The sequence below is a fragment of the Erpetoichthys calabaricus genome, chromosome 1, assembly GCF_900747795.2.
Source record: "Erpetoichthys calabaricus chromosome 1, fErpCal1.3, whole genome shotgun sequence".
In the NCBI taxonomy this organism is placed as follows: Eukaryota; Metazoa; Chordata; class Cladistia; order Polypteriformes; family Polypteridae; genus Erpetoichthys; species Erpetoichthys calabaricus.
Window position 1 is genome coordinate 29293229 of NC_041394.2, and position 19318 is coordinate 29312546.

At 37.6% G+C, this 19318-nt stretch overlaps 1 protein-coding gene across 2 annotated transcripts in view; it reads left to right on the top strand.

Moving 5' to 3' along the window:
- The first annotated feature begins 1129 nt into the window (after positions 1-1129).
- LOC114648030 (cytochrome P450 2C20-like) overlaps positions 1130-19318 on the top strand; it is a 115700-nt gene continuing 97511 nt past the window's right edge. Inside the window, exons 1-2 of one of the 2 annotated variants that reach the window (XM_028796813.2) lie at positions 1130-1348; positions 1454-1616. In XM_028796813.2, coding sequence (XP_028652646.1) covers positions 1175-1348; positions 1454-1616 — 337 coding nt within the window. In that variant the 5' untranslated portion in view covers positions 1130-1174. The remainder of the gene's footprint in view (positions 1349-1453; positions 1617-19318) is intronic. The other variant, XM_051936540.1, reaches the window with a different exon arrangement.

Genomic DNA, 19318 nt, shown 5'->3' on the forward strand with positions numbered 1-19318 from the left:
AGGATCTGCGTTTTGTCCTCCAATTAAGAACCTTATCAAAGTCCAAAGAACCAAGTTCATATGCAAGGAACCCTTCACATAATACAATGGTTTGCTTTGTCAATCAATTGCAACGCAAGGAACTACACAACCCTGTAACTCACCATTAAAGAATTGGGATTTTTAGAGTACATCTTCAATTCAATTTATGTTTGTATAGACCTCTGCATCGAGATATAAGATGCATAGTGTAAGTGTCTGGAGTGGATGAATTGGCATCTCAACATGGATTGAGGTTAATTCACTACACAACCTAGAGGCCATAAACAGAAGTATGTGGATGGACAGGCATCCTAGCCAGGTTGATTGCTGATACTTTTCCCAGTTGGGAGGCCAAAATGGAAGCACAGAAGGAGGCTGCTTGCCTGGGCCATGTATTCCCACTATACACAATGTGGCAGCATCCTTCTGGTGGAACTCCCATTTGTACACCCACAGGGCATATTGGGAGCTATATACTTGAGAAGCAGCCCTGTTGGGGTACTTCGGTGCCACCAGGAGGCACTGCAGGGAAACATTACTTCTACTTTGGGGATTTTGGCCTGGAATGGAAGTGCTTCCCATGTGTTTCCTAAAAGATGTTACCTCATCTTCATAAGGGAGTCAGAGTGTGTAGGAGTTACACAACTCATTGAGAAGTGGTGGAAGGAGACAGCAGGTGACCAGTTGTGTACATTATTATTATTAGGGTGGATTGATTTAATCTTGTAAGGGAATTATTGCACATTACACAGTAAACATTTTATTTTACCTAAATTTGTGTTTCGCTGAGTTTTGTCTGGTGTCTGGGGCTCTGGTGTAACCCCTGGTGCCCTTAATAGTATATAGAAGAATACAAATAAAAATGTATGTTTTGGGTTTGTCCAAAACCCTCCAATTTAACATTCTAATCAATTTAATTCAGTTCAAGGTCGCAGGCAATCGGTGCAGAACTCGATAGTTTTTGAAGTAATCGCGGGTGAACTCGAATTACACAAATCTATGGAATCGCTATGCGCAAATACAAAAGGTGTATTAAAATAGGTAACAAAGAACAGCTGGCACAAAAGCACATTCCATGACAGGGCGCTCTTTTCCTATTTACAGAGCAGTCTCTCTTCTCAAACACGAGATCATTTTTATAACATACTCAAACATGGAGCTCGCCTGCACGCTAGTTCTGGGTTTGATCGTCGTGGGTCTGCTGTACTTGTTCGTCCAGAGAGACTCGGCTCGTTACGCTACGATGCCCCCCGGTCCGACCCCACTCCCTTTAATCGGTAACTTGCTGCAGGTGAACGGCAAAACTCCACATGAAAGTTTTATAAAGGTTACTATCCTTTTTTTTTAAAAAAAAATAACAGTTACTTTATTTCGCGCTGAAATCTTTTTAAGCAAAATATATCACCACACTCTGGTGTTTTTTTCCTTACAGATGAGCGAGACCTATGGACCCGTGATGACGGTGCAGATGGGTCCCCAGCGTGTGGTGGTTCTGGTCGGCTACGACGCGGTGCAGGAGGCGCTGGTGCAGCAGGCTGACGTGTTTGCCGGGAGGGCTGCATCGCCGCTGTTTGTGAGAATCTCCGGGGATTTTGGTAAGAGTTTTGCTCTTGTTATCCAAACCAGGCGCTGATGCAGGATCACGAGTGCTAAACCACTTAGACTTTTAAACCAACCATTAAGTCAGGCTGAAAAACTCGAACTTCTTATTAACTGATTACAATTACATACATTTAAAAACGAGAGGAGACTATTCAGTTTGTCTAGTTTACTATCTGGTCGCTCTCCATTAACTAAAGGAGAAGGGAATGGCTATATTGTTAAGCCCTAAAACACTAGCGAAATTATTCTTTGATTAATGGACAAGTAAGATACGTTACCAATAATAATAATAATAAGTTGTTTGTCTAATTTAAACATTTCTTTATTCCCCAATATCGCGTGAGAAAGTAGTTTTTATCGCGCACTTAACTTCTATACTCTCGGACAAAAATACAGTGTTAGTCCAAACCGTATTTACACAACAGCAGGAGCGGATTGCGTCTCAAAACCGACCGAACATCCTTCAACGAGTGAGGTGACGAGGTTGACCCACTCGTCCCATTATTAATTGTAATTTTCTTAAAATTTGTGATGAGTATGCAGCTCGCTACTTGCTATGAGCCTATGATATGAACTCTATTTAAACTGTTGTCAAACTTAATCTGTACATTGTGGTTTAGACACAACTTAAAATATGACGACATGCTTAGAAATAAAATTTAATGAAAAATAAAAATTTAGTAGCACGGCTTACACGTTTTTGAAGTACATGCCAAATGTCAATGTCATGTCCAAGTGCCAGTATCCTATTAGGTTAGTAGTTTACGCAGTTCGCTGCTTTTAGCAGCCACATCATCAACAATATACGGTCTAAAGCAAAGTAAGTGATTACAGGTATGAAACAGTTATTTTCAACTCGATAATCAAACTGCTTATTTACAATGCAATAAATTATAACCGAGGTTATAATGTAAACCTCACATGATTGAAATGTTCCATTAACTTAACGATAAACTATAAATGTTCCGTCCTAATATGAAAAATTCCTATCCTGTGCTTTATAACTTTATTTCATCATACTAATACTCGCAGCCGAAATCCACTAATTATCGCTCACGCCGACTACCAGAGAACAATAAAATACATAACACATAATCTAAACTAATTATTAGTACCGAAGAATTTAAATACTAGATATGAGATAAAATTTATTGCATTAATGTATATGCTAACCGAAATGTAGAGGTATCGAAACAGAAATCGGCAAAAGGCCATGCAGTTTTGACAAAATGTTTCGCTGCAATGTTGTGTACTGACAACTAAAACAACTTGATGACGTAATACGGTACATCATATAGGACTATATAAATCGCAGTACCGGACAGATAATGTTTAGTAGTTTAGAAAATTAATTTTAATGTCAAACAGTAACCAGTACATAACATTTATTTCATGAAACGGCTGGCCCTTGACCAGACCAGAGTCCGCGGTCCACCGGACTTTGCCCAAATGCTCTAATGGCCAGTCCGCCCCTGCACAACAGGGTGGTTGCTTTACAGACTACATGAGGTTACTCCCGGGTCCGACAAAAAACAAACAAACAAATAAACAAGCAAGCAAACAAACAAACCAATAAATAAATAAAATAAATTAAGTGCAGATGTACATTAGAGAAACGTTAGTAAAATATTTTAGTGCGAGCGAAGGTCTCCCTGTTGAAAATACTGTTCTAAAAATGGCCCCTTACTGTTTTGTGTGGTTACTCATGGAACCATTGCTTGACAAAGACTCATTTCATTCTGGGAATTGTTCTTTGCAAATGAAATTGGTTCTTTGGTCTTTGAAAATATTTTTAATATGTACATAAAGCTAAAATTTGTATTGTATAGCGGGCCACCTCATATTACTAAAAGGAAGAGGCGGTTCAGGGGACCCTGCATAGAGCCCAATCCCCCGTTAAAAAAAAAAAAAAAAACTCAGTGGGTCACTCCGACTCACCTCCGCCCGAGTCTAAACATGGTAAAAAGTATTGTGACGAACGGTTTTTATCCACCAGCATTTGGCAGATGCTTTAGGTGATAGTCAGCACAAGAAAGTGGTTTTCCCCTCGTGTGATTGGGTTTGGATATATAGGAAGAAGCATCGAAAAGGTAAAAGCTGGATCAGACAGAAAAAGAGTGCAGAGCGAGCCTGTACGTGAAGTGCTCCTAAATGGCAGCGGAGTTGATAATATGCGGCAAGGACTGAGTCGGGGTTTACGGTTTCAACCGTGTCTGAAGTGAGCCATTGGTTCAGACTCTACGGGAAGAAGATTAAGTTGGAGCTTGCGGTTTTAGCAAAACTGTTGGGTTTTAACCGTGCCTGAAGAGCTACTTGATTGAGCTTGTAGGAGGCAGCCGAACGCAATGACGTGTGTCTGTACTTCCGACCTCTCAGGGAGCTGAAAAGACCTTCGCTCTAGCAATTGTTTAAGATAAGTGCAATATCTGGCTTTCTTGTTGAAGTACAAAGAATAAAGCTAATTTTATAGTTTTCTTCTGTTTGGGTTAAAAATAATAATAATAATGCATTTTATTTATAGGGCACTTTACATTAGCAGTATAGCCTAAATCTCAAAGTGCTACATAAAAAATTTAAACAAAAGCAAAGCAAGATAAAAACAGAGATAGAACAACAATAATTACAGCATTCTTGTTAATAAGCTTTCCTAAATAGAAACGTCTTTAGCTGTTTTTTTTAAAACAGCCGACAATCTGCTGTTTTCTTAGGCTCTCTGGTTGGGCATTCCAGAGCCGTGGAGCAGCGGCTACAAAGGCTCGGCCACCCATTGTATGAAGTTTGGTCACAGGGAGGCGAAGGCGGTATAGGTATTTGCAAAACGGAGTTTTCTTGCAGTGGATTGTAGTATAAGGAGTTCCTTGAGATATTGTGGAGCATTTCCATGGATACACTGGTGAGTAAACAGAGTTTTAATTCGATACGGAGATGGATAGGGAGCCAATGAAGTGACCGAAGGATTGGTGAAATGTGTTCATATTAACGTACCCTCATTATATTGTTTAAAATAAACTTGGGTTTTCATTTTCTATTTTAGCTGGGGAAATTAGTACAGTTATTGCTTCCTCTTTTTTGTATGGGTTGTTAAAAGTCGTGTTCATATTATATTAAGTTTTATGGCTTATTTTCTGTGCAGTATTATGTTGCTATTATGATTTGTAAGTGGCACAGAATAGTTGAGTGCTGTAGTGCTATTACTTAGAACAAGAGGCACTGTAATATCCATCCATTATCCATCCCGCTGAATCCGAACACAGGGTCACGGGGGTCTGCTGTAGACACGGGAGAACATACAAACTCCACGCAGGGAGGACCCGGGAAGCGAACCCAGGTCCCCAGGTCTCCCAACTGCGAGGCAGCAGCGCTACCCACTGTGCCACCTAATGACTCTATTTCTTGCCTCTATTTCTTTGACATTTTGTAAAGCACTTTGAAGTACATTAAATAGTTGCTTGAGGCATTTTTACTTTTTTGGGATATTTTGATTATGCCTAAATAAAAGACGGTTATTACATTATTATTTTAGAGCAAAGTCTAAATTAATAAGGGCGGATTTAATAAACACAATTGATTTTAATTTTGTTAAAAACAGATTAAACAAAAAACTGTGATAAATACATTTGTATAGAAAAGCGATAACAGAATAAAGTAAAATTTAAACATTTAAATAAATGATAAACTAAATAATCTGCAAAAAATATAAGGTGTATATGGTAATAAAAATAAATACAAATTACACATTGTAATATTTAAAAAATCAACAGAACATAGTAGAAATTTTATAAACAAAAATAGCTTGTAAGGTATTACTGTAACTTTCAAATCACTTTGTTTCTGGCTTTGACTACAGCAAATGCAGCCACTATGCCCTCCAGGTCCAAAGACCTTTAAACACTGCACGCTATTGAAGTTAGAATGCAGGCTGAAAGCCTCTAATGGCACACAGCAGATGTCACATAAGGCCATGGAAATACTTAACGCTACGCAACTCGTGAGTCTGAGCTCACTGTGAACATTTAAAGCTTGACCAACAAAAAAAAAACAATCTTAGTGCCAATTTCCAATAGTTTTTTTTTTTTTTAGTTGGCTCAACTGTTTGTTTATTTAGTTATATTTACTAACAGTCAGTTGTTAGCACTAAAAAGAAATATTTACTTGCGCTAACATTGGAAAGTTAAAGTTAAAGTTAAACCAAAGAAATCAGTCAATACCAAACAGGTCATATAAGTACAGTAAACAAAATATAATTTTTATTGTACATTCTGCAAATCATCATCAGTAGCCTGTAATTAGTCACAGTATCAACTAATGCATTAAACAAAAAACAAATTCTGCTGTCATGTTTTTGTTTTTCAAAAAAGTTGTGTATCTAGCCCAAAAACTGTCAAGTAATACTCAAGATAATCAGACAAAAAAAACAACTGCATGAGCATAGCTAACAACCACCACTATTCCGCTCTGTCTCCATATTCTATATAACATTCACACAATTTTTGAAACACATGGTACTCTGCAAACAGGTTCACAAGGAACTATTTATATATCTCACACACATTTTTGATTGCATCCTTGAGAAATGCAGAAAATAAATGCACGGAATGGTGTGAACAGTGCACTAGCTATAAGAAATATTTTTTAAGTACATTTAACACATTCTGCAGGACAGTAATCTATGAACATACAAACTCAGAAGAGATGTTTCCTTATCTAGAACAAGGTCTATCCTTGAACAGTTTATTCTTTGGCAACTGAACTCTGTTGCTGCACTTATTTCTCAAACCCACAAAGATGTTCTCCACTGCTTCAAACATATATTTGAGCCCTTTCAGATAACCAATATTCAGAGCAAAGACGAGTCCAAAAAGCACCATAAAAGTATTGGTGAAATCCCAAAGGTCTTCAATGACCACTATTTCCTCCAATATGATGGCCAAATACATACATGTCTGAAGTAGTGTGTTGTCATCCTCCATCACTTCAGGAATGCTCCAGTTAACTCCTCTAGAGTAGGAACTCTTTGGATCAGTATTCTAGGTTAAAAATCAAAGAGACAAAATCATTTAATGAAATGGTAACCTATATTTGAAAATCAATAATGTTTTTAGACTGGGTGTGTGCAACAACACAGTTTTATGTAAAAGTTTGACATTAAAAAGTCCTCACCTCAAAATTGCCTCTTTCTCAAAACGTTACTGTAACAAGGCTTTTGCTAACCCATTTCAGTGCTATTGGTAATTTACGTTACTGTTCATTTGACAGAATTATTAACATCAAAACACCAAGGATATCAAAATACAACACACACTATCTGAAAGTAAAGTCTTCTGTTGCAACAATAAAATTCAAGGAACCTGCTGTATGACCATAAGCAGGTAATATCCTTCTAATTTATGTCATCCAATAACAGTCTAGCCTGTGAAGTTAGATTTCTATACCGGGGTGTCCAACTCCGGTCCTGGAGAACTATTGAGGCAGCAGATTTTCACTCTAACCCTTTTCTCAATTAGTGACCAGTTCTCCTGCTAATTAACTTCTTTTCCCTTTATTTTAATTGTCTTGTTTTTTATGGTTCAGTCTTTTGAATTGCTTTTTTTCCCTTAAGTGGCAGCCAAACAAAAATGAGATGTGAAACAAGCCAACAGATGACCAGTTCAGTCAGACGCTCAGACTCCAACCAGTTTCACAAAAAACAGTTTCTTAATTAGAAGCCAATTCGTATCTATACTAATAAAAGGCAAAGCCCTCACTGACTGACTGACTGACTGACTGACTGACTGACTCATCACTAATTCTCCAACTTCCCGTGTAGGTGGAAGGCTGAAATTTGGCAGGCTCATTCCTTACAGCTTACTTACAAAAGTTAGGCAGGTTTCATTTCGAAATTCAAAGCGTAACGGGCATGACTGGAACCTATTTTTTGTCCATATACTGTAATGGACGGGGGCGGAGTCGCCTCCTACGTAATCACGTGAAACGCCTTGGGGCCGATCTGGAAGAAGGTAGCACAGCACCTTGATTTAACCCCTTAACCGCCCTCTGCCGGATATATCTGGCATCGTTGTTTTATTGCTAACGCCATACTGTGGGAATTATCCGGCACATTTGCCTATGGTTATATGAATGCCTGGCGCATAGTATAACTGATGGTTTGGCGTGGGTATTATTACTACATTGTATTTCGACAACTCTGTGGTTGTTTTGGCCAGTTATGTGACGTGATTCGGAAGTGACAGCTGTGAATATGGCGAAACGTAAACTGACTTCAAGTGAGGCTTTGCAGGCGATTTTGGACAATTCTGATCATGATTGTAGCAGTTCTGAAGAAGATTTTAGCGACAATGATGAGCAGCAACGTGCGCTGCATGATACTGTGAATGAAGACGCATCGGATGACGGCGATGAGTGGGTGTATCCCCAGCATCTCAACTGGACTGCTTCCCGTGGTGAACTACCTTTTCTGCATCCGTTTGAGGCAACGTGTGGCTTTACTGTTGATGTAAACAATTATACTGCTGAGCAGTTTTATGAGCTGTTTGTGTCACCTGATTTGATCAGACATTTTGTTCATCAGACAAATCTGTATGCAGCACAGTTTATTGAGAAAAATCCCAATTTACCTCCACATTCCCGTGTTCATGCTTGGGTAGACACTGATGAAAACGAAATGAAAAAATTCATTGGGATTTTGATGTTGATGGGAATAATCAGAAAACCAGATATTGAGATGTACTGGTCTACAGATCCTATGTATGCAACACCTATTTTTGCAGCTATCATGAAACGTAACCGATTCTCTTTGCTGCTGAAATTCTTTCATTTGAATGACGACAGAAATGAGCCAGATAAGAAAGATCCAAACCGCGACCGCTTGTTCAAGCTACGTCCTTTGATTGACCATTTATTTGAAACATTTCAGTTGCCCTACATGCCAGGACCGTCAGTTGTAGTTGATGAAAGTTTATTGTTGTGGAAGGGCCGCTTACAGTTTCGACAGTATCTACCATTGAAAAGGGCACGGTTTGGTATCAAGATGTTTTGCTTAGCTGAGAATTCAGGTTGCATTTATAGATTTCGTGTATACACTGGCAAAGAGGATCCTATGAGTAGTATTTCAGCAGTGTTGCCAGATGAATGTAAGGACTTTGGACTTTCAGAGAAAATTGTTGTGTACCTTGCCCTATCACTATTGGACAATGGGTGCACCATTTGGATGGATAACTGGTACTCCAGTTGTATGTGTTTGCCCATTTCTAGAACTTGCACAACATTTAGTGGTCAATACTGCTTGAATAAATGTAAAAAAGTAAAAAAATGAAAATTGTTCAGATTTCGCCTGGCGTGGGGAATATTTAGGGAGTTGGCGGTTAAAGGGTTAAACAAATCCATGTCTTGGTGGGTTTAATACTGTGTAAGCATACATATTAACACATGTGCAATTAAACATGTGCATTTATGGGGTGATTTCTCAGGCTTAAAAGCTCTCTTTTTATTAAAAAAGTAAATGCAAACTGTTTTCATTATGAAGAGCACAAACCACGTTAGATTTTGTAATGATAGTTGATTAGTAAGGTCTATTAAGGGATACTTACAGAATGATTAGTAATGCCTGTGAATGCCGATGCAAGTAGGAGAATGTGTGTGTTTATGTATGTGTGTATATGTATGTGTATATATATATGTTCATATGTGTATATATATATGTATATGTAGATATGTGTATATGTAGATATGTATATATATATGTATATATGTATATGTATATATATGTTTACATAACCTCTTTAACACACTACTTCTCCGCTGCGAAGCGCGGGTATTTTGCTAGTTGTTAATAAAACCCATTGTATAATTTCTTGGCTTATTGGTGCTCTCATTGTACCACAGCAGACATTTTCAAAACTTTGTATGTTTCTTCTGCGGTGGGTTGACGCCCTGCCCGGGATTGGTTCCTGCCTTACGCCCTGTGTTGCCTGGGATTGGCTCCAGCAGACCCCCCTGACCCTGTGTTAGCATATAGCAGGTTGGAGAATGACTGACTGACTGACTGACTACCAACGGATTGACTTTATTTTTCTTTTTTCTAAGATAACTGTCAAAATGTTTTGTGGACCCAAGCAGATCAACATTACTCAGCCCTTTATCTTTTTTTATTTTCAGATATTGCATGATGGACACAGGTTAGCAGGTCATGTATTGGTCCATTTTGTGTCATTATTATTTAGCTACTAATTAAGGAAAAATGAAACAATTGAGGGGTCTGAGTCTTAAATAGCAAGTTAATTAAAATGAACGCAAAAGTTGTATTGAGAATCAAAGTAATATTACTGAAAACTCACCAAACAGGTCTTTGCAATACATTCATGCTCCCGAAGATATGATGGCAAGACCCATATAGCTGTAGCCTTTCTATGAGATATTATGTCTTTTGTCTGCAAGATGGAAAAACCATTAGATTTTCAATTAGCATGTTATTACATTTGTGGTGGGTTGGCGCACTGCCCAGGATTGGTTCCTGCCTTGTGCCCTGTGTTGGCTGGGCTTGGCTCCAGCAGACCCCCCTGACCCTGTGTTCGGATTCAGCAGGTTGAAAAATGGATGGATTGATGTTATTACGTACATTTTTCAAACAGAATTTTATCTCACTCCTGAATTTACATAATCAGTTCTTCAGGCTCTATGATGACTCTGGTTCTCAAAATCTTTCTAAATGCTCAGTATTCGTTGTACATGTAATTTTACTTAAATCTCCAACAGTTTCAAACTGAATACCATTCTTTCAGAATGGTTTAAATGAGTTTAATATCTAGTTATAATCACCTGTTCATCAAGTTTTTGTTGGAAACATTTCATTTCCTCTGCATGGTCTCCAGTCTTTGCACAATACATTTTAATTAGGGTGCCCACATGTCAAGAGATGTCAAGAAAGCAGTTTTAAGGTTGACACATGTTATCCTCTTGAATTCTGCAAGAACTTAAAAAAAAAAAAAATTAAAAACTCAGTTTACAAAGTTTTACAATACAACACCACATATTCAGTCAAATTCTACCATGTACAAGTGGGTACTTACTTGTTGCTCCTTAAAGAGACCAGGCCACCATTCTTTGATACAGCAGAAGGTGCCCCGCTTCTATAAGGGGTGTATGTGTGTATACTCGCATAGTCCCAGAATCGATCACTGGCTTTCCCCTCAACTCCTCAATGCCTTGCAAACAATCAAGTGAATAATCCCAAAGTAGAGGTCCAGAATAATAATACCTTATTCACTAAATTCTATGACAGCATCGATTTAGAGTTGCTTCTTCTTTAGGGAGGAAAAAAAAGGAAATTTACGCATATCAAGAATATTAAGCTGCCTATTTAAATTCAAACAACTTTTTTTATGAATATATAATATCAATATATCATATTTATGATATGTGTAATGATGTTTCTCCTTCTTTCATATGCAGGTTATAATTTCCAATGAATTAATTTGTTGCATAGACTTGACGCGAGTCTTCTTTTAAAAGTTCAACAACTTAATTTCGAACAACAATAACAAATTAATCTTATAACAGTTGGTAAATATTAAGACACGGTCAAAGTCTGTATTGCTCCATTTCATTCTGCCCGCCAAAATGCAACCCTCTCACATTTTTAATCACACAACACATATCTCGCATGCGCACATGAACTTTCACTGAAACACATGAAATTAACAATGGTGCATTTACAAATATTCAAAAACTACTCTTGTTTAAATTAAAAGGTCCACTTACATTACGTCTCTTACATATCCGGCCCCTAATTGTATATGCAGGCTGCATATATAATAAACTAGAGCCGTATACTTACAACAAATATAGATCCTAATAACCCAATCTATTTATATGATAATTAATAATTATAGTATAATTAAGTGAATATTGTAATATTAGGGTGCTTTCAAAAACAAACACAATTTTGTAATAGGCCTCTCCAGTATACCACTTTTTATTTTAATACAAACACTATGGACAGTCCCTTTAGAATCTGGCATTACTTTAATGACACGGCCCATAATCCAGGAATTTCTGGGAGCTGTAGAATCAACTACTAATGCAATATCACCTTGTATAAAGCTTCTCTTTAGTCTATACCATTCCTCACGTTCCTGTAAATTTGGTAAATATTCTTTTGTCCATCTTCACCAGAACAAATCTACCATATACTGAATTTGTCTCCAGCTTCGTCGTGAGTACAGATCTCCTTTGTTGAAAACGCCAGATGGAATATGTGGCTGCCTTTTCATTAACAGTAGATGGTTTGGATCATCGGACATTAGAGATATGGGTCTATCATTAAGAATAGCTTCGACTTCACACAAAACTGTTTGCAATCCTTCATCATCTAGCGTCTAGCACTTGTTGTTTCAACACAGAATTAAGAACCCTTGTTATGTTACGAATTTGACGTTCCCAAACTCCACCTTGATGGGATGCAGTTGGTGTGTTAAATATCCATTTTACTCCATTACTTAGCATTTTCTTTTCTGTCTCTATCTGATTCAAATTTTTTAGTGCTTCTCGCAGCTCTCTTTCAGCTCCTATGAAATTGGTACCATTATCTAAACGTAAAAAAGAGAAACTTGCCCCCTTCTGCTTATAAACCGACGTATTGCATTGATACATGAACTAGTGTCAAGTGAGCGTGCAACCTTTATATGAAATGCTCTAATAGCAAGGCATGTAAATATTATACTATATCTTTTAACAAATGCCCGTCCCCTTTTTACCTCAAAAGGCCCAAAATAGTCAACTCCAGTATTAGTAAATGGCGGCTTGTCTAGTAATAGTCGATCTTCCGGAAAGTCTGCCATTTCCTGATTTACAGGCCTTGTATGTAGCCTTTTACAAATGGTGCAATCTGAAACTATTCTTCTTATTGCAGCGTTAGCTGAAGGAATCCAGTATTTCTCACGGAGCTTTGCAAGTACATGATACCTTCCACAATGTCCAGTTTCTTGGTGGATATGATTGAGAGTAAGAGTAGAAATATGGTGATCTTCAGGCAATATTACTGGATATTTGCTTTCTACTGGCATTGCAGAACTGCTGAGCCAACCTCCAACTCTTAACACGTTATCTTTAAATTGAGGATCTAATTTTAATATATGACTGCCCTTTTTTACATAACATTTTCCTTGCTGCAAAACATTAATTTCCTCTGTGTATCGTTGTAATTGGACATAGCGAATTAAATCTAGTTCTTCTCTGGCTATGTCCTCTACTGTAAGAGATTTTATTCTCAAATTTGTTTTAAACTTCATCATCTCTTGCTTGAGCAATGCCTTTGCTTTATCTGGATTATTCTCTGAATGATTGATAAAATTATATATCTGTTTTCTCCATCTACTCAGATGTAACAAACTCTCTTTAAACTTCACTAACCATGCTATGGCCCTTTTTAATTGTAACCAACTTGAATACTGCTCTATGAACAGATTCAAAACATCTCTATTTTCTTGAACATGTATTAGTTTGACAGTTGCAGTTTTCTTAATTTCTTCATCATCCTCATTTAGTATATTAGGTTGATCTGGTCATGATGGCCATTCATTCTTTGATTTCAATAGAAAACTTGGTCCTTTTATCCAGCTTTCACTATCAATAAAGGTCTCCATTTTCAGTCCTCTAGACGCCTGATCAGCTGGGTTCATTGAGGTGTTTACATATCTCCACTGCAAAGTTTTAGTAGCTTCTCTAATAAAGGAGATTCTATTAGCCACAAATGTCTTGAATCGAGCAATGTCATTTTCAATGTATCTTTAGTACTGTTAAGCTATCTGTCCAAAAGTTGGATTCTTCAAGAGGTAGCTGCAGCTCACGTTTCATCATAATATCCATTTTGACAGCCATAAGTGCTGCAGTAAGTTCCAGTCTTGGAACTGATATCTGTTTAAGTGGTGCCATTCTTGCTTTACCTATTAGAAAAGAAAAGCGCCTCTGGTCATTTTTATTTATCAGCAAAATATAAGATACGGAGCCATATGCAAGGTCACTGGCATCTGAGAAGTGATGCAACTGAGCTGTCACAGTGGACCCAAATCATACAGGCTTTAAGCATCTGCTGACACTGAATTTGGAAAGTTTTTGCATATTTTCTAACCACTTCCTCCGTCTCTTTGACTGGTTACCCATTGAAAGAATTTCATCCCAGCCCCATTTCTCTCTGCAAAGTTCTCTAAGAAGAAGTTTAGCAGATAAAGTAAATGGTGCCAAAAATCCTAAAGGATCATAAACAGAATTAACAATGGATAATATACCTCTTCTTGTACATGGTTTTTCTTGCACTTGTATCTTGAATTTAAATGAATCATTTTCTGTACACCATTGCACTCCCAATGCCCTCTCTAATGGCAAAGTGTCATTGCTTAAATCCAATTCTCTTTCATCATCAGAAATTGAAAGAAGTAACTTCCTACTATTGCTTGCCCATTTTGTCAAATGGAACCCTCCACTTTCACAAAGTGCTCTAAGGTCCCTTGACAAAGTAATTGCTAGTTCTTCGTTAGCCACAGATGTCAGACAGTCATCAACATAAAAATTTTTAAAGACTGTCTCAACTGCTTTTTGTGAATGTGAATCCTTTCTTCTGCCATTCATCTGAATGCAAAACATGAGCAGCTTGGTGAGGAAGTAGCCCCAAACAAATGTACACACATCCTATACTCCACCGGATCTTTACAAAGATTCCATCTGGCCACCAAAGAAAGCGCAAAAGGTCTGAATCTTCCACCGGAACCCTCACCTGATGAAACATTGACTCAATATCAACAACCATTGCCACAGATTCTTCCCTAAATCTTGTCAAAACTCCAACAAGAGTACTAGTAAGATCAGGGCCTTGACGTAAATGATCATTTAGTGAAGTTCCCTGATAAGATGCTGCACAATCAAATACAACATGAATCTTGTTCTTTTTGGGGTGATAGACACCATGATGGGGAATATACCATACTTTGTTGTCATTTCTGTATAGTTGTTCCTTGGATATCTTTGTTGCATAACCCTCTTCTAAAATGTTTTTTAAGAAGGATGTATAATCCTTGTGAAAATTACGATTTCTTTTAAACTTGTTCCTTAAGCTGTTGAGCCAAGCATCTGTTATTGGGCATTTTTATGTTTTTATCTCTACGAGGCAGTCCAATACAGTAATGTTCATCAATGAACTGTGTTGATTTGGATACAGCCAACATGAACTGATGATCTTCTTGTGACATTTCTGGTTTATCGTCACAGACACTCTCTGGAAAGTCTGCATTAAATTGTTGAATCAATAAATCTTCAATAGATGTCATGGAAATGTGATTGACACTGTAGTTTTGTTGTTCAACCTTTGTTGCTTTAATGTTGACATCTTGTCTCAAGGGTCCATTTACCACCCATCCCACAGTTGTCTTGACTGCATAAGGTCTGCCATTTTTGCTATTAATTATTTGCCATGGTTCCATGGCCTTATATGAGTTTGCTCCTATAAGAAGATCAACATCTGCATCAATGTATGGAAAACGAACTTCCTTAAGATAAGGCCATTTTATCAAATCTTCTTTTTTAGGTATATTTTCCTTTTTCACTGGTATTTTTGGCTGGGTCAATACGGTTGTAAGTATGATGAAGTTTGTCTCTTCCAATCCACAGACCTCAAGATCTGATAGAATATAACTGGATACCTTTTTCTCTTGTCCCATAGTGCAAAGAACAAATTCAGTTTTCTTGCCTCTTAAATTTAGTCGATGCATAAGTGCTTCTGAACAAAATGTTGCTGTACTGCCCATGTCCAAGAATGCATATGTCTTTACTGTCACTTCACTTCTTTTTGATTTTACCTTAACAGCTACAATGGCAAGAATAGATTCATTGGCACTGGCCCCAGTATATCCACAAGTTTCATGACCCATTGACTGAATATCACTGGTGACATCAGTGTCTTTTTTATTGATGTGAAGAATACTTGGGTGTTTTAGAGAACACTCTTGACATACCATTCTTTTCTTGCAGTCCTTACTAAGCAGAGGCATGACCACGGGGGGGACTGGGGGGGCACTGCCCCCCTAGAGACAAGCCGTGCCCCCCTGCGAAATGCTCTGTCTGTCCAATGAAAACTCTGGAGAAGAATAACATTTGATTTTCAAAACTGAGTTGCTTTCCAATCGGCCCATTTGAATTTGGGGCGTATCCGTCAGCGTCTCCTCCACTAGACAGGCACCGTGCTACTCACAGTTCACTTCGCCGCACATTTTGCAGCACGTTTTGACCCTGTTGACCGCATTCTTTAATTAAAACAGCGTATACGTTCCATTCTTTTTATTTTCTGGTTGGTAACACCAAAGGCTATGCATAGGTGGCTTATTAAAAAGCAGACATCTTCAACCTTCAGACATCTTCAATCTTCATGTATTCAAAGCCTTACTGTCTTCGGCTTTAATCTGTGGACACTTCAGTGCTTTCTCTATATAAGCTGTAGCAATTCTTACCTCATTGCCATAATGTCTTTGAAGTAATTGCCTTGCTTCTTTGTATGCCATTTCTGAACTCATATGCTCACAACTGCATACCAGGTATTGAGGCACTCCACTTTTAAATTGTTCCAAATAATATAACTTGTCTCAACTGCTTGTTTTTTATCTATAATATGTTCGAAGGCTCTAATAAAAAATCTATAGGCCAAGGGATCACCACTAAACACTGGCACTTCTCTTTGTGGAAGATGAGCCACGTTTTGTTGCATTACAAGCAACTCTGTTATTTCATTTTGACGTTTCATAACTTGAAACAGATCTCTGTTACTGTCAGCAGGCTGATGGATGTCAAGAAGTCGGGTAGCTGGTCTAAAAGTTCTCTCCAATAGTGATCCAGAACTATGTATAGGGGTTTTAACAGTCTCTGTAAGTTTACCAAGGTCCTTTTCTTTTTTGTAGGTTGACTCAAGGAGATAGTTTTCACAGTCCCGTTTGTCTTTATAAACAGTGCCTGTATGAGATGATATCTTGTATCTAAAATAACTGTTCATATCATCTTGACCATCTTCTTGTTCCTCATATACTTTCAACTTTGCACAGGAGGTAGCTATCTCTGCCTCTAGTTTCAGCTGTTGCTTTTTGACTTTCAGTCTTGCTTCCTCTAATTCAATTTCTTGCTTTTCTCTTAAAACCGCTGCACGTGCTATGAGGGCTGTATGTTCAGTTTTAATTCTCATTCGTGCAGAGCTTGTGACAGACACCCTTGACATATGATCTACAACAGAACCTGGACCACTCATTTGTCCAAGACTATATGCTTATACTTCAGAAATACCATCACTTGGCTTAATAAAGTCATCTTCAACCAATTGCTCTTGAGCTTTCACAATCCACTGTTCGGTATTATATATAAATGTCTTAAAATGATCATATTTAGGTCTGTGCCAGCTTATCTGGTCCTTCTTCTTATCTGCCTCTGGCAAAATATTTAAAACTTCAAAATTAATTTCTTCAAACTTTTCTAATAATTTGCTGAACACATTTAACATTTTTGCTTTCACACTGTCCACGTTCTTCTCATCTTTCTTAAGACGCTCAATTTCATTCATTTTTCCAGTAAGATGGGCCAACTTTCCCTTTCTTTGGTTTTTAAACCTATTTAACTTTGTTCCATGGCTCGTAGGGTGAGCTTTGCTGCCCTCTTGTGTTGGTCCGGAAAAACAATTACGTCCGATCGCTCCTCGTCCATTTGATGTCTAGAATGTTCTATTGCACGAAGAAGCGTTTCAGTTTACTTAAGCCGTATACAGTCAACTTTATTTTTTTTATTTTTAAAGAATTGTTAGAAATCACTCACGGTTTTACGAATTTGTGAAAATTGCTGTCTTCATATATAAAACAACAGCTCACTTACTTTATAGCCTTTAACGAAGTTCAAAGTGTTGTTCATAAGCGTTTCGTCGTGCTGCTGGCGATAGTCCAGTGAAATACTGAAATTACTCGCGTCCACCACGTATCTTAGTGACTTCAGTTTCCTTTTCTAATAGTGCCCTTTGAATATATGACATCGTATTCATTTCTTAAATACAGCCTCGTTATTCACCGTTTCACTACGTCTAAAGTGAGCTAGACTTTGACTTTTTATGTAATGACGTTTCTCCGTCTTTCTTCTATAAGGGGTGTATGTGTGTATACTCGCATAGTCCCAGAATCGATCACTGGCTTTCCCCTCAACTCCTCAATGCCTTGCAAACAATCAAGTGAATAATCCCAAAGTAGAGGTCCAGAATAATAATACCTTATTTACTAAATTCTATGACAGCATCGATTTTGTGTTGCTTCTTCTTGAGGGAGGAAAAAAGAGGAAATTTAAGCATATCAAGAATATTAAGCTACCTATTTAAATTCAAACAACTTTTTTATGAATATATAATATTAATATATCATATTTATGACACGTGTAATGACGTTTCTCCTTTCGTATGCAGGATATAATTTCTAATTAATTAATTTGTTGCATAGACTTGACGCGAGTCTTCTTTTAAAAGTTCAACAACTTTATTTCGAACAACAATGACAAATTAATCTTATAACAGTTGGTAAATATTAAGACACGGTCAAAGTCTGTATTGCTCCATTTCATTCTGCCCACCAAAATTCAACCCTCTCACATCTGGAATCACACAACACATATCCACATGTGCACATGAACTCTCACTGAAACACATGAAATTAACAATGGTGCATTTACAAATATTCAAAAACTACTCTTGTTTAAATTAAAAGGTCCACTTACATTGCGGCTCTTACAATATGTTTAAGCTTAGAATGACACACAGTGTATAGCGTTCCTTGCAATCATTCTTAGAGTTCTGTCTCTCTTTCTTGCCTTCATTTGGTAACGGTATGAATTGGGAAATTCTTTTGCTCATATTTTAGTATCAAAACTTAACACCCTTTTATGTATCTGTATGTTAGGTTCATTATTCATGAATAACTCCTAAACTCTGTACTGAAATGCACAGTGTAATGAAACACATGCTCTCAGTATTGAAATTTACTCCAAATTCAAATCCATGCTCTATTGCACAGGTGCTGGTCATAAAATTAGAATATCATGACAAAGTTGATTTATTTCAGTAATTCCATTCAAAAAGTGAAACTTGTATATTAGATTCATTCATTACACACAGACTGATGTATTTCAAATATTTATTTCTTTTAATGTCGATGATTATAACTGACAACTAATGAAAGTCCCAAATTCAGTATCTCGGAAAATTAGAATATTGTGAAAAGGTTCAATATTGAAGACACCTGGTGCCACACTCTAATCAGCTAATTAACTCAAAACACCTGCAAAAGCCTTTAAATGGTCTCTCAGTCGAGTTCTGTAGGCTACACAATCATGGGGAAGTCTGCTGACTTGACAGTTGTCCAAAAGACGACCATTGACACCTTGCACAAGGAGGGCAAGACACAAAAGGTCATTGCTAAAGAGGCTGGCTGTTCACAGAGCTCTGTGTCCAAGCACATTAATAGAGAGGCGAAGGGAAGGACAAGATGTGGTAGAAAAAAGTGTACAAGCAATAGGGATAACCGCACCCTGGAGAGGATTGTGAAACAAAACCCATTCAAAAATGTGGGGGAGATTCACAAAGAGTGGACTGCAGCTGGAGTCAGTGCTTCAAGAACCACCACGCACAGACGTATGCAAG